The 15,102-nt window shown below is 36.1% G+C and overlaps 1 protein-coding gene across 1 annotated transcript in view; it reads right to left on the bottom strand.

Annotated features, from left to right (window-relative positions):
* The window catches only part of LOC140931292 (transformation/transcription domain-associated protein-like), a 78,682-nt gene extending 63,692 nt beyond the window's left edge, over positions 1–14,990 (bottom strand). Inside the window, 24 exon segments of the mRNA XM_073381072.1 lie at positions 160–198; positions 317–370; positions 536–593; positions 1,016–1,088; positions 1,398–1,487; positions 1,963–2,082; positions 2,682–2,703; positions 3,893–4,097; positions 4,337–4,428; positions 4,541–4,594; positions 5,537–5,763; positions 6,602–6,837; positions 6,956–7,044; positions 7,915–7,989; positions 8,110–8,280; positions 8,409–8,465; positions 9,400–9,483; positions 10,603–10,635; positions 11,123–11,194; positions 11,725–11,759; positions 12,202–12,277; positions 13,454–13,503; positions 14,053–14,171; positions 14,893–14,990. Coding sequence (XP_073237173.1) covers positions 160–198; positions 317–370; positions 536–593; positions 1,016–1,088; positions 1,398–1,487; positions 1,963–2,082; positions 2,682–2,703; positions 3,893–4,097; positions 4,337–4,428; positions 4,541–4,594; positions 5,537–5,763; positions 6,602–6,837; positions 6,956–7,044; positions 7,915–7,989; positions 8,110–8,280; positions 8,409–8,465; positions 9,400–9,483; positions 10,603–10,635; positions 11,123–11,194; positions 11,725–11,759; positions 12,202–12,277; positions 13,454–13,503; positions 14,053–14,161 — 2,121 coding nt within the window. The 5' untranslated portion in view covers positions 14,162–14,171; positions 14,893–14,990.
* Positions 14,991–15,102: the final 112 nt, after the last annotated feature.

Genomic DNA, 15,102 nt, shown 5'->3' with positions numbered 1-15,102 from the left:
TTTCACTAGCTCGATAGCAAAATCCACTAGCCCCTGGCTATTGGACACTACTTTCTTTGCACGCTGAACTGAGAGCCTATCAATGAAAAAGCTTGGACTAGATAAATATTTATTATAAGCTACATGTATTTTGGAAAAAAATCATTGACTGTCTCTCACCTGAAGTGCATAGTTTGTGTGAATTCTTTCCACTAGATACTGAGAAGAAAAAGAAATGTAAGTCTGATGAATATGTGACACATAATTAAACCCACAAATATTAATAAATTATCATTATTGTCACACTAAGACTAATAATATTATTTAAGTACAGTACCTTGATACTGGCTGTAAAGACTTCCTTAAAGGTGGATGTATTCATCATGGTAAACTAATTAAAAAAACAAGTAAACAGAACAGGTTATTGGCATAGCTTAAAACATGCACATACAATAGCAAAAAGGCAGTGTAAAATGCAGACTATGGACTATTGATTTTACACACTGACTGAAAGCAAACAATGAATTTAAGCAATCACAAGGAAAAAAACACTCACAACTCCTGCAAAGTGTTCCAAGATTTCTTTTTCTTCTTTCATTCGTACTTGTTGAGAGCTGATAGAACAAAAAACAAAACAGTTAAATGTGAAATACGACTTTAGGGTCATTTTCATTTACCATTAATTTTAATCTTCTTGAATTCACTTGTTAAGATATAAATAAATTTCATTTTAATTATTAATCTTAAAAAACTGCCTTGAAAATTTGACTCAATTAGTCAATCTGAAAAACAAGGATTTTGTGAAACAAGAAGAATGTAGAAAGTCAGTGTGTTTCGGCATCCCGACTTTTTTTTCCTTGGGTAGTGCTATGAGATACCCCCTTGATTTATGTTCACATTTAAAATGTTTCCTAGTGGTTGGAAAAAATAATTGGCGCAAAGATAAATAGTAAATAAACAGCAAAGAGGTTTTCCAAGACTAAAAATAATAATAACAAGAAAAACAGCAAAAGAAATCCAATCTTGTTACCCATACCTAGGAGGTCTGAGGTAGTACTGTCCTGTTTGAGGATTCACAGACACCTGATAAATGTCCAGGGCTTGTAAAGCTGAATCATTCAAAAATTGATAAAACACGGGCAAGACCATTAGCACACACTCACACTAATAAACAAACAACCGTATTTTCCAGCTCGTAAAAATCTGGTTCAGTGCTAAAAGCTAACGATAAAAGTTGTAGGTAAACAACTAAAAAAATCGTTTTAAATCATTTGGAACCCAAATTTAAAATTACTCCACACTAGCTCCTTAATGGCTCCTGAGCCTTAACTTTTTTTGCAAATTTGAGAGCCCACAGTACGTGACACAAAATAGACCTTAGTCTGTAAATAAATAAAAAAAAACTTGACAACTCTCACCATATTTCAGGAGCCTTGTGAAAAGATGTGTTTCCCATGGAAGGAATGTTTTATTTGTTTGAGATGGAGCAGGGGCATTGATATCACCAGCTGCAAAATAAATAAAAAATAAGAATTCCCAGAATTGATTGATAAAAATATTACCATATCAAAAGAAAGACATAAAATGAGGCACATGGTATAAAACTTGTTAGTCATTGAATTAAACCTGAAACTGTAACAATTTAAGTAAAAGCCATTTAGCAGGACTATCAGGACTGTGTGATAAAACTTACTGCAAAATAAATATTATTTATTATGCTGTAAGTTTTTCTTATTTTTAAGGGTATAGATGAATTTCTCTAGGGTGACCATTAAACTCAAAGCTACTGAACAGCACTGCGAGGGTACTGTTTATTACAAGCCTGTGGATGAAAAATGAATCTTATGGTGTAACCACTATTTCAAATGAAAGCTCCTTAGCAGCACTTTCACGTGAGCAGGTTGCTTTCACCACTTCACCATTTTTGCTTGGTTCATCAACTTTACTTAGAAAGTACAGTTTAACTTTAATTATGTAACTTACAAGCACTTCCTGACAGCTTGCATGAACCAGCACCCCAAGTGATCGTCTTGACGCCACATACAAGCGTCTTCACCATACTGCGGCAATCAGGAACTGAGAAGGTGGTCGTGGGACTAGGACCTTTAAAATCCAAACAATTAAAATGCTTTTAGAAACAAGTCATTGTCAGTTTTGTGTTCTTTGCTACAATCATCAGGGCTGTCATTATGGGTGTTGTGTCACACTATTTGCCATCTTTCTAAAAAGCTTAAACTTTTTTCACATCAACTGAATTCCAAAAATAATGGTCAACTTTTGTTATTTAAGAATATATTATTATTTGGACATTGAAACTGTTTCCTGTTGTCTGTTGCAATGGACGACAAGGATGGACGTGGATCGAAGCTTGAAAATGTTCGGCCAACTTTTTCAAGTTTTAATGCCTGCTAAAATTATTTCAAAATGAAATTTTGTTTGGTATCTTCTTATGTACATGTAAGAGCATTCTGCATGGATAAAAGTACTAGATAATGATTTCAGCATAGAACAGGCCTAACACAGCAAAAAAAAAAATGGAAGGAAAATAGAATTTTAAAAAATCTCCAGCTGTTTGATTCCATGCCTACTTGCTGTATTTACCTGGCAACTGAAAATCTTAGAGACATCCCTGATGTACATGCAGGAAAGATAATACACATAGTCTGTAGCACCTGCCTGATTATGTTGAAAAAGTGCCTTACCTGATATTGGTGATCCTGCTTTCTGTAACCAAAAAAAATACAATATGTGGCTGTGTTAATAAGGTTGACAAATGTTCTATATTATTTAATTTTTGACCGGCAAGTTTCCACAGGCTGAGTGGAACAAAATAAGTGAAAAAATGTTTATCTCTCCCACCACTGAGGCCTGCACACAGATCAAGTGACCATTGTGGTGGATACATGTACAGTACTTGTTATAGTTGCATCCGCCATTCCCACTCATATACATCCTAGGACTTCAGTACCTCCATGCTGTGTTAGTATAATTCCCAAACTTTGTATACTTTGGTTGAATTTTCACTTTTACAGAATGTAAGTTTGCTGTTTTTAATCTCAAAGAAATAATCAGGCTGCAGCAGTCAACTTGGCAGAGATTTGATTGTTCACAGCGTTGTTCAGACATTCACTGTTTTTTGAAGGAACGTGTCAAGCAACAAGTAAACTGAGAGAAAGTGTGAGTGCAAGCAGGAAACACACCTTTACTGCCTACAGACACACACATCCATTTTCTAGGTTCATCATACTGTATGTACTTTTCATTAATTTTGATGGAGCCATGAGTATGACATAACTAACAGTGGTGTGTAAGGAATCAAATAATTATCGAAGTAAGACAGACATAAAAATATTCTCCATAAGACTTCTTTTGAAACGTTAAGAGCCAAATGTTTAGATGAAGTCTAACTTGAGTCATGTTTTAACGAATCTTTGAACCTCCAGATCTCTTCTTTGGTGGGGTGTTTTAGGAAGACAGGTGCTTTTCTAGTCTTATCTATATTATGCTTTCATAAAACTGTTTGCAATAAATGATGTTTAGACAAATCGTTGGACAAATTGAAAAAGACTTAGAATGCAGTTTTGTTAAAAACTGGCTAAAATATGTTTAAATATTTGGCATTAAGAATTTCTGTGCCAAGTATGCTTTCACAGCAGTGATAAAATAATTTGACAGTAGGAAAGTAAGTAAGGAAAGTAATTCAGTCAGTCAGTAAGTAAAAGTACCGGTGAGTAAGTTAAGTTAAGCAAGCAATTATAAGTAGACACTTGATTAAGTGAGTTGATTTAGTGAGGGTAACACTAAATAATTAAATGCTAACAAACTCCTGGCCCTCTAATTAATAAAATAAAATAATCAAAAATACCTATATCAATTACCAAATTTAGCAGGGCTAAAGGTATATCCCCTTTACCTTGACTGGTTCTTGTTCCTGCTTCTCTGTGGACTGTGATTCACCATTTATTGTTGAGCTTGATGCTCCTGAGGCTGCAGTGGCACTTGATGAAGAGCTGCGATCAGAAGCTGTGCTGCTGGTATTAGCAGAAGAAGATGTAGTTGTATTAGAGCTGGATTGTTGAGCTGCTGGTTGTTGTGCTTGAAGCTCACTCATCTGTGGGCTACAAAATCCATTTATTTTGCAGTCAACAATTTAAAGACAGCAAGAAAGAATGGGGGACTACTGACCAGCAAGTACCGTAGTATAAACTCGAATAAACACAACAGATGGAAGCAAATTAATGACCATTACATGCCGTCCTCAAAATTTAATTTGGTGCTCCATTTTGTTAAAAATATCACAATACATGTTAATATTCTCAGTAGTGATTGAGAAAATTTCAGTTTCAAGTTTCCATACCATCTGTTGAAGATAGCTGGGACATGGTGCTTAGCAATTGACTGGAATTTCCTCACAAACACCTCTAACATTCGCATAAGAATTTCTCGTCCCTAAAAAGAACACAAGAAGATGTGAAGTCATTTTTAGATAGACCTTCAAAACCAAAGAGGAAACACAATTTATCAAGCAAACCATGTCATCAAATCATTATAGTGCACATACTGTTCCCTGTTCATCACTCTTCTGTCTAATACACTCCACAAGATTCAAAAGGAGCTAGAATTTGAAAAGAAGCAAAAAATATTAAAATACAGCTAATTGTTGTCCAACACAGTCCAACAGACAATAAAATTAGTAGCAATGATGATTTTGATGAGAACAGTGGTGCAGGACTCTTTATACGTGAGCCAACCAGTGACTGGTTTGGTTTCCAGCAAGTGTCTGTAAAATTTTTCCTTAACAGCAAAACACAAAGAAACAAAACAAAGACATTTTTATGCTGAAACATAATCTTTAATACTCATGAATGAAGGCAAAAGTCACTGAGATATCTATGTAAAAAAAGCATTAAATGATCATGCATGTAGCTTAGGCAAAAAGTTAAAAAGGACTTTTTTTAGTTAAAAAGGACTTTTCATTAAATAGATAGCTTTCTTAGTTTGAGGATTGAACATAATGCAACCACCTTTCCAAGTACAAAGCATTTTTTTAGCAAGCAGTTACGTGCAAAGCTAGCGGCCATGTTGCTCATAACAGGTTACTTCCGAACAAAATTGTTCAAACCTTCCAACAGTGGTGATTTCATTCACCAGTACAATGTAAACAGTCAATACTTTTCAGTTTTTCTTTTGTTTTAGAAATACTATTTTCTGTCGAGATTAAAAACTTTGACAAATTAAGGGGTAAGTTTCTTCTTGAAATCAAATGCAAAACATTAAACACAACTACTTCCTTGAGTGCCAGTTAAAAACATTGACAAGGCACGGAAAGTTAGTTCTAGCGACTAGCCTTAAAATTCTGGTCGCCAACTCTAAAGTTTCAGTCACTGGTGGTTGGGTTGATAAATTACTGTGGAAGGAATAGTGAGATGGCGGAAATGATGTTGGTGGTGATGGAGATGAGGGTGATGAAAATGGCAATGGCAATAACAATCAGGATAAATCTACTGAATGTTTGCTGCAGTAAGGTGGAGTATGGAGACTTGCATAAATATTTTACCTTGCATGACATTGTTTGAATGCTGACAGGCAGTGAGTCATCATGGACATTCTTAGAGAACATGTGGACAGCCAATGACAGATGAGGGAGTGGAAGATGAGTGCGCACATGGTGGACCAGGTCAGCAAGAGTGCTGTAAGCTAGGGGACGCAACGATTCCTTGGTCGTCCAGCCCTTTCCAATCAACACTTCTTCATCAAACAACTGGTCAATGTGAGGAACAAATCCTGTGGAGAAGACATGGAATAACTTGATAAAAGGCTAAAAAGATTTTAAAGGATGATGCCCACCTTGCTACTGGACATGTGTAGCTGCAAATCCTAGATTTACGATACTTCCATCCTATGTTATTCTTTGTTATTGTTCAGTGGTTCTTTGCTTCTGTTTTGTACAGCAGAAGGAACTCAGTTTTAAACTTTAGAAAGTAAGAGTGAAAATGGGGAAAACAGTGAAGGATGCCTCATTATCTTGTATCATCAAAATCCCTGGCCCCTACTATAAGTCCAACCTTTGAGTAATCCACACGTAAAATCAGGAAATTTTTTAATCATTGATGAATCACTGGCTGAGCTGGTAGGGGGGCCTGGGGATTTTCCCCTTAGAAAATTTTGAAATCTTGATGCTCTGAAAGGCCATTAAATGTTTGCTAAATCCCACAAATCAATGCCATTTTTTTAGCTTATTTTTATTTACAAGTCTTCGCATATAAATACTCGATTTGAATTTATATTTTGTGCGTTTTTTTAAGTTTCCTGGACACCAATAAATTTTAGTTAAGTACTCTCTGTTAGATGTTCATGTATGAGCATCATAAGAATTCATCTGAAAATATCGGAACAGATATCAAAATCGGGATTTACCCATCCAGATTGTATATTGGTTGGGATTCGGGATTTTCAAGCCAAATTGGGAGAATCCCGACAAAATTGGGATGGTTGGACAGTCTGGTAACTAACTCCCTACCCATTCTGCTTTACCCTACTTGCACTGACCTCTCGCGCAATCAAAATCCCAGAATTGCCACTGCATGAAACATTCAAAATTATCACTTATCCTTCCACTTACTATTTCTTAGATCTGTAGCCAAAATGTGTCGGGCTGCAATCAGTAACTCCTTTCTCAGATGGGCGACTTCTTGTGGACAGTACCGCAGGAGACCCAGCATTCCGCCAACCATGTTCTGTGAGTAGGTATTGACCATGTCTTGATAAATCCTGATAATGTATGCTAGGAAAGACAGTGTCTTGATCTGTGCCGCAACAAAGTCTACATACACTTCTTTATTGAAAGTTGGAGATTTCCTGGAAATTGAAAATTTGTGTTCAATAGTTCAGGTTTGACACAACAAATGTAATAAACAGCTAGTGCTTCATACCTTGTCACAAAATTAATGTCAACATGCATTTCTTCAGTCCTCACCTTGCAGTAAGGGATGGCTGCAGAATGATTGTGTTCATTATCAGTGGGATGAAGTCAGCTACAACGCTGTGTACATTCTGCTTGTATAACTGAAAAAGAAAACAGAATAACAGTTTTTTTTTATAGTTGTGATTGTTAATAACAAAAAACAATAAAAGAACTGGCACGGGTTGTTATAATGATGGATAGCACTATTCACTAGAAAAAATTCCCAGTGGACAAGCATTATAGAAACCAATTTCGTTATCCAGTGGAAAGATTTTATCAGAGTTGAAAGCATTATCCACCTTGCAAACAACTGGGGCCTGGATAATAAGCCAGCAATGCCGGAGGTAGCAACTAAACAGTCTACCCAAATTACACCATTAAAACCTTAAACCCATTTTCTGAAGTGACTCAAAGACCAACTGAATGCTGTGAAGCTACAAAAAACTGAATGTTACATGCATTAAACATTGTACTCACTATCTGTCTGCATTGGTAAAGAGCCTGCAATTAATTTTGGGGATCAGCTCAACCTACAGATGAGTCAGTTATCGGCTAGCAGATCTAATAATTACATAAAAGTGAATAATCTGTAGGTTGCCACTCAAATTATGATTTCCGAGAGCAATGTCATATTGGGTCAATGTGACAGTGTGTTTAGTGTTATTTTCTTCAAAACAATGTACAATAAAACAATAGCAGATTCAGTTTTGTGATATCCTAGATAATCAACATCTCAATAAGTGTTATCAGCCTCAGCTCAGCTGATAAAACTTCCCACCACCTTGATTATTCTGGATATCTAATCACAAAAACCTCATCTAATAAAAAACAATAATAAAAATAATCAACAATTATTGCTTATTATTGGAGCTATAAGAAGGGTGTAATTACTGTCAGGAGATCAAATGCCTGCAGCCAGCAGATGACCATAAAAGTCTTTCAAATAAGCCCAAAGCTGATTTATTACTTACCTGATACATTAAAACCACGATGATTGGTAACTCAGCCAAGACTTTCAGTGAGTTTACTGCCTTGGGAATGGTGGTCTGAAAAAGGCAAACACAACACCACAAAAATCAATAAATATCCTCTAGCATACATAAATAATCATTTTTACCTGTCTGTGATAAAACTATAAAAAATATCATCATGCCAAACATACAAACCTGTTGAGAACTTTTTCCGCTTCCCACATCTCCAGTATTCAGGGGCGAGGTGGTAGATGCAGCTCCAGTGCTTAACCCAGGGCTAGTAATGGTAGGAGTGGTGGCGCCAGCATTGTTCTCAGCTGGTAAAAACCCAGTGGCTGATATTGGCACAACTTCAAAGAATTGTTTCTAAAAAATAAAGAAGAAAGAATGCTTCATTTTGCCGTTTATTTTGTTGGATTAGAAAACACCGAAAACAGATTTTCAACCACACTGCCTTGTAAAGATGGAGTACTTGAATGTGTACATCATCATACCACATTTGTTGGTAAATCTTTGTAAATTGTCTTCACAAATTGTAGAAAATGCTGTATCTGTAAAGATAATAATAATAATTTATTAGTGGATACTTATCCCCTCCAGCTGTACAAAACAAAGCTGTTTTTAACTTGCATAACTTGGATACACGTGAAACTACTGTGTAGAAGACAAAGTTTAGTGATGTACATTGTAAAATAGCTGGCTTGTAAGAACTGCTTCAAAATTAAATGATTCACCGATTATACTGCATTTAAAATTGTTTTACGGTCCTAGTGCTTTCAGGAAAAAGGGTCATGAGCTTATTATTGATCACCCACATCTAGTTTTGAACAACAGTAGAGAGAAGAGTCCATGAAAGAATCCAATCAAGATCATTAAGTTTAAGATCCTAAGCATCTTTTTACCGCAACCATCACTCATGGTTGTTACTATAATTTTTCCTCCTGTTCTTTCTGTTGCAAATGAATATGAACGATAATAATAATTGACCCCAAAAATATTCTTAACAAATTTGATAAATGTGGCTAAATGTAATTTAGGCAAGGTTAATCTCGAGCCAATGCTGCCAGCGGTCTCGCCCAGTTTGCACATGATCCGTGGGGGCGCCCCTTTGGAGTTTGCAGGGGAAAACTATGTACAGCCTCAGGGGCGGATCCAGGATTTTTTTTAGGAGGGGGTACACACGTCTCTTGCTCTACTTCAACACCAATAAACCACATAGTTTTTTTTCTTTGCAGAATACCAGTTGTATTAGAAAACCGCAGGTCATCTCGGGGTGGGGGGGGGTGCGCACCCCCTGCACCCTCCCCCTTGATCCGCCCCTGAGCCTTGCTTTCTAGTGATCGTTGCGATCAATGTTTTTGTGAGAGATAATGATAATAAAACACTGTTCAACAGGGAAGTACATCACAAGATGATTACCTATTACAAAATGGTACTTATGTTCATGATTATGTAATAATTATTTGACATAACACTATACTGTACCTCAGACTGCAGTGGTGGTCTGAACTGCTTGTGAAGCTCAATAATGATTCTCAAGCAAACTAACACGTTCTCTTCATTTTCAATCTAATGAAGTGAAAAAGAATTAAACAAAATATTTTTAATAGAAAATAGGGGAGCAAAGTAAGGCAAGACTACACGTACAACCAGATGCAAAAACACTTCAGACCATGTACCTTATTTGGACTTTCAGCACAGAGCCCAAAAGTGTGACCACTTTTAATTTATTCATATTCTTTCATGCAGATTTAATCCAATCGGAAGCCAGCTGGAAACTGTCCTCAACTTCTGACTGGTTAATGCCTTCATGAAACAATGTGAATTAATTAAAGGAGGGCACACTTTTGGGCACCTTGCTCCCCTTTTTTCCAGTGTTCTCCTTATCAGGCAGTAACCGGTAAAATTTACCACTTGAAGCAACACTTCTTACCCCTGCAACCACTTGAAATGTTACTAAAATTAAATAAGTTGTTTCAAAAAGTACGCAAGTTGTGATCCAAGCCGATGCTCACAAGAAAAGGAAGTAAATACAGAAAAAGAAAGAGTATCCACAGCTATTCACTCTGATTACTTTATTTAAATGCTTACTGGTACATTTCAAAGCACTGCAGGCTAACAATTTTTTCGTGGGTTTCAGTCTTAATTCTAGACTTTCTTGACCAGCAAGAAAAGTATGTGACTTCCATGATTTGTGTTACTAAATTGACCCTAGCGGTAAAGGCAACTTTCATTAATGAAATTCTTTGTTTTGAGCCATTTAAAATACTTTTTGGTCAACAATTGGTTGATAGGATGCTCGAGAATAAAAGCCTTCATGATCACAAAATCAAGTGTAACTTAACATTTGTTGCACCTGGATGTACATGGACTGTAGCATTACAGTGCAGCTAAAGAAGGAATTCTTTCCCTTGCAGTCTTACACATACATTGTACTTTAGTAACTGTTAAATTTTTGCAGGAGCTTACATACATTGTATAATTCAAACAGATAGCTAATCACGTTCAAAGTAGACAGGAAAAACTGCCCCATTTCTAAATTCATTACAGGACTTTGAATTGGATCATTTTACATTACTATTTTTTTCAGAGGAATAGTTTTTGTTTATTAAAGCTGTCACCATGATCACTAGTTAAGTTCTGTTATAAACGTCCATGCATCTACACCTTGTACACTGTGCTGCTTACCTCAAGTAGATAAAACATCAGAGAAAGTATAGACTATAAAAAAAAGAAACAGGTATGTATAAGTCTGTTATTTCTCATCCTTGAAATTAGTAAGTTTTCTCCTTAAGCAACAGTTCAAAATTGCCACACAGCCAAGCCACACTAAAGTGTGACGTCATAAAAGAACTAAATTTGTGAAATTTAATTAATTTTTATTTTTGGGTAATATGAAAGAACAACATCCAAAAGTCCTACTTGCCAAAAATTAGCATTCCTCGGCAGATTGTCTTTGAGATATTAGCCCAATTATGCTCTGATGACTCAGATCATCACATTAGGAACCAAGTCAAATTTAGAAGGATTTGTATGGCATCATCAGAACAAAATGGGACTAGCATCTGCAAGACAATTTGCCCCACAATGCTAGTTTTTGGCAGGTACGTCTTTCAGCTGTTGTTCTTTCAAAATATCCCAACAAATCCCAAAATTTCAAATATTTAATTTTTAGAACGTCATTACCTTATTAGAACTCTGTACTTACCTGGAAGTGAGGTCTCAAGTGATCATTAGTAGGAATACGATGAAGAATCTCAAGCAATAGTTTTCTCAGTTGCTGAAAAAAAAAAAAATAAAGCAAGATAAAAAAAAGCAAAAATTTTATAATAAATATTATTCATAAGGAAATTTGTAATTAGATAAAAGATTACCATCAGAAGTACGGACCAATATTATCATATAATTTATGTCTTGTCATTTAAAGGGAACTATAAGTTAAGTAAACATAGTTGATTGCGATTGGTGTTGTAGTTGTAGTTGCTGTAGTTTAGCGTAAAGTGGAGCCTCCACTTTTGGCCATCTCTCCACAATGGCCACTTTTTTGTCCTGGCTGGCAAACAGTCCATACATTAACTCTGGTTTAAACTTCTCTACAATGGCCACCTCCTTAAAATGACTACTTTCTTCTGTCCCCAAGGTGGCCATTGTGGAAAGGTTCAAGTGTAGCTTGGTGTAGTTGGGAAAGTTTAATTTGGTGCAGTTGGTGTAGTTTGTTGTAATTGCTGTAGTTGGGGAAGTTGCTGTTAGTTTAGTGTAGATGATATAGTTAAGTGTAGTTGTTGTAGTTTGGTGTTCATGTTACCATACCTGTGCTGGAACTTCTGCCACAAACTGTGGTTCTCCTGAATTAAGAAGTATCATAAGATTAATACTAAATATACATTTTTTATGTTTAGCTGCAATTCATGTTACTGCTCCCTTTACAGCAATAAAAAGAATAAGATATTATTTTAGCACTACATGTCAGAAGTTAAACCCCTCTCAACAAAAAACAGACAACTTGTAAATAATGACTATTAATAATGTTTCTATAGAGGCTGACTGCCTTGCTATTACCTGGCTGCGGGTACAAAATTAGGTCTATGTTACAATTTAAAAATTTTAACATGAATTTACTTTTGACCTGTAACATCTGCATGTAAAAAATTTAAGCTCGAATTTTTCAGGTTCTTTTTCAACTGCTTACGTTGTTCATTCATTTAAGAGGATCATGTTAATATTTATCAGCAGTTCAAAATTTGATTCATTTTATAAAATTATCTCAATTCCTGTTGTTCTTCTTACCTTCCCTAAGGTATTGTAAAAATCTTGGTATTGAGTGTTCAAGGAATGCTGAATAACTTGATGACTGTACTATACTCTGTGAAAACAAAAATATTAAAAAATGAAAAACTTTGTGCCAGTGTCAGGACCGCAAATAACAGTCGGTATCAGACATTGCCAGACCAAAATTTGCCAGTGTCCGAAGAAATCGCAGCTGTGTTAGGACTTAATGTCTGGAAAATTTTTTCAACATAGTGTGTACATGTCCCCTTGCGCTTTTTGCGCTCCCAAAATCCCCTTTCCCTTCCATTTAGAATGATTGCCACACAAGCTATTGCAGTCGTCAGAATGCATCTGAAGATAAAATTGCATTATTCATTACATGACAAAAGTCTCTGCCCAAAAAATTAAATGGCCTGTTTTATAAGGGTTTACACCGCCATTCAGTAGTTTGTCAGTACAAGCTTTGAGCACAAAGATATAATAGCTCAGTAATTTTAAGGATTAGCATGCAAAAATAGCCCGGGGCTAGTGGATTTTGCTATCGGGTTAGTGTTTTTTGTTCTTAACTTGCCCGACGGGCAAGTGCTGTTTTTGGGGGAAATTCAAACTACAGAAGGATTGTTATCAATCCTGCTAGTCAAAACGGGTTTTTGGACTAGTTGAAATGACTTGTGGGCTAGTACATGCTATCTACAGCTTGTCCGAATGGCAGGCTGTAAAACTGACTTTCTTTGCACCCTGAGGATATAAAGTTCAACCTTTTTTGGTAATGTCTGACCAAAGACACCAAGATGGTGTCTTAGAAGGACATTTCTCCCTTTAAGAGAATAAAATTATTTGCAACCCTGAGTGTACAGGACCGCCACTAAGATTTCAAGTAAGTGGTTATATGCAGTTAGTATAGACAGGAAATTAAGCAGCTAGGAAGTCTTCTGTTCTTTTTTCTGTTTGGTTTCCTATAAAAGTACCCAGGAACATAAGATGTAAATTGAAAACTATCATAACTATTCATAATTAACAAAACAATCATGATTTTGAATTTGTAATCAATGCATTGCTATCAGAACACTTACGATCACAGCACATCAATAGTTCCAGGTATAGACGTTACACGATTATTTAACGTACATTTACTTTTAGCTGATGCCATAAAGAGCTGTAAGAAGCTCTGCAAAGGATCACAGAGCAAAAACTGCTACATCACCTTCTTCTAATTAATGAGACTGTCAAAAACATGTTCCACAAATTAAACCAACAAAGGTTTACAAACCTCAAAGTTTTCACTGATTTCTTGGGCAGCTTTTAACTTTTTGTCTTCAGCTAAAGGCAAAGAAGGGAAAAATATTTTTTTTACAAGAAGGGGAAGCAAAGTTTGAGCTGGAAACTGAAATCTCAAGCACAAGAAATGATGTGTGCAAAATAAATACAATAACAGTCATTGTTAAAAACTGAATCATTGGATAATACAATTCTAGAGCTCTAGCTATCATGGATTCTAGCCATCATGGTATATGAGCCATTATACATGCACCATGCCGGTTATTTTACAAATAACGTCAGGAAAAATTCTCAACATTTTGTGGGCGTTTATAATAAAACAATAATTATTCCACCACTGTGCACTGGATATGAGATGGTACATGTAGATAGCCAATGAGGTGCGTAGCGCCAAGTTGGCTATAATCATCTTATATCCAACACTGAATATCCAAAATAATATTCAGGAAGAAAATATAGATTTACCCACTCCCCTCTCAAAAAACTGACGACTAGGTTTGATAGGTGCTAGTTTCCCCCCCCCTCCCCACTCCCCGCCTCCTATCCCACTCCCATATCCACACCTTTGCCCCCTTCACCCTCTGTACTCACGCATAGAGGCCTCTGTTAAGATGTTAGTATATGTAGTAAACATCTTGACAATGTTTGTTGGCCCAGACTCCTGGGGAGATGTCACAGAAGCAGGACTTGAAGAAGCCATTTTTGTCTATCTGTTAAAAAAAAAGAAAAACATTTACTGTCTTACTGTGGTATATATGTTATATGTTATATGTTATCGACACACTTGGCGTCATCAGTGATCTATTACTGAACAGATGTACAGCAACATGGAATCTACTTGTTAAACAGATGAACAACTTTTTTACGACCCTGATGTAACAATTACAAGTCGCTATCCATTCCTTTGATCACTACATTTCAATACAATTAAAAAGATTAACTGCCTCTGTTTTCATTTGCGCTTGGATCACAAAATGTACTTGAATTAAGAAATATACCACACTTAGATTGGAAAATACTGCCAATGGCTTAAATACAACAATTAGCACTTCCACACCGTTGAAATTACCTTCGAGAGTTTATTAGCGAATGACAGAAGTGTGAAGGAAACGAATTTAACATTTCTCTAATGTAAGCTTATTTTCTTATGGTTGTGACTTTACTGTGCTGGGATTTATCTAAACACAAAAGTTTCAAAGTTGATCAACTACCCGATGCCGGAAAACAATTTGAATAAATGATCTAATGCAACGGCAGACTAACTATTTCGCGCAAAAAGTGCAAAGCACTGTGCATGCAGCAAGCACTGAAAGAGACAGTGGCCATTCAGACATCAAAAGATCTTACGATGATCGATCCACGTCTAAAATACACCTAAATTGACTAAGTTATGACAAACAGACACGAAAGAGGAAAAAAGCGATTCATTACCTTAGGTAACGCAGAATAGTTAGAGCACCAAGACTTTAATCTTAAGCCTCGAAAGTATGCGTTCGTCCATCTTTGTTCCCGCTTCTCCTTTAGCGGTGCAACTTACATGAAGTAGTGACTCGTTACAGACCATCAAATTTGACGGTCTTGTTGTGCGCTTGCGTCATGAAATCATCCGCTGTCTCGTAATTCGCTGGCGCACTAACATGT

The sequence above is a fragment of the Porites lutea genome, chromosome 3 (genome assembly GCF_958299795.1).
Source record: "Porites lutea chromosome 3, jaPorLute2.1, whole genome shotgun sequence".
NCBI lineage: Eukaryota > Metazoa > Cnidaria > Anthozoa > Scleractinia > Poritidae > Porites > Porites lutea.
The sequence above is the reverse complement of the archived record's forward strand: the minus strand, read 5'-3'. Positions and strand labels throughout refer to the sequence as shown.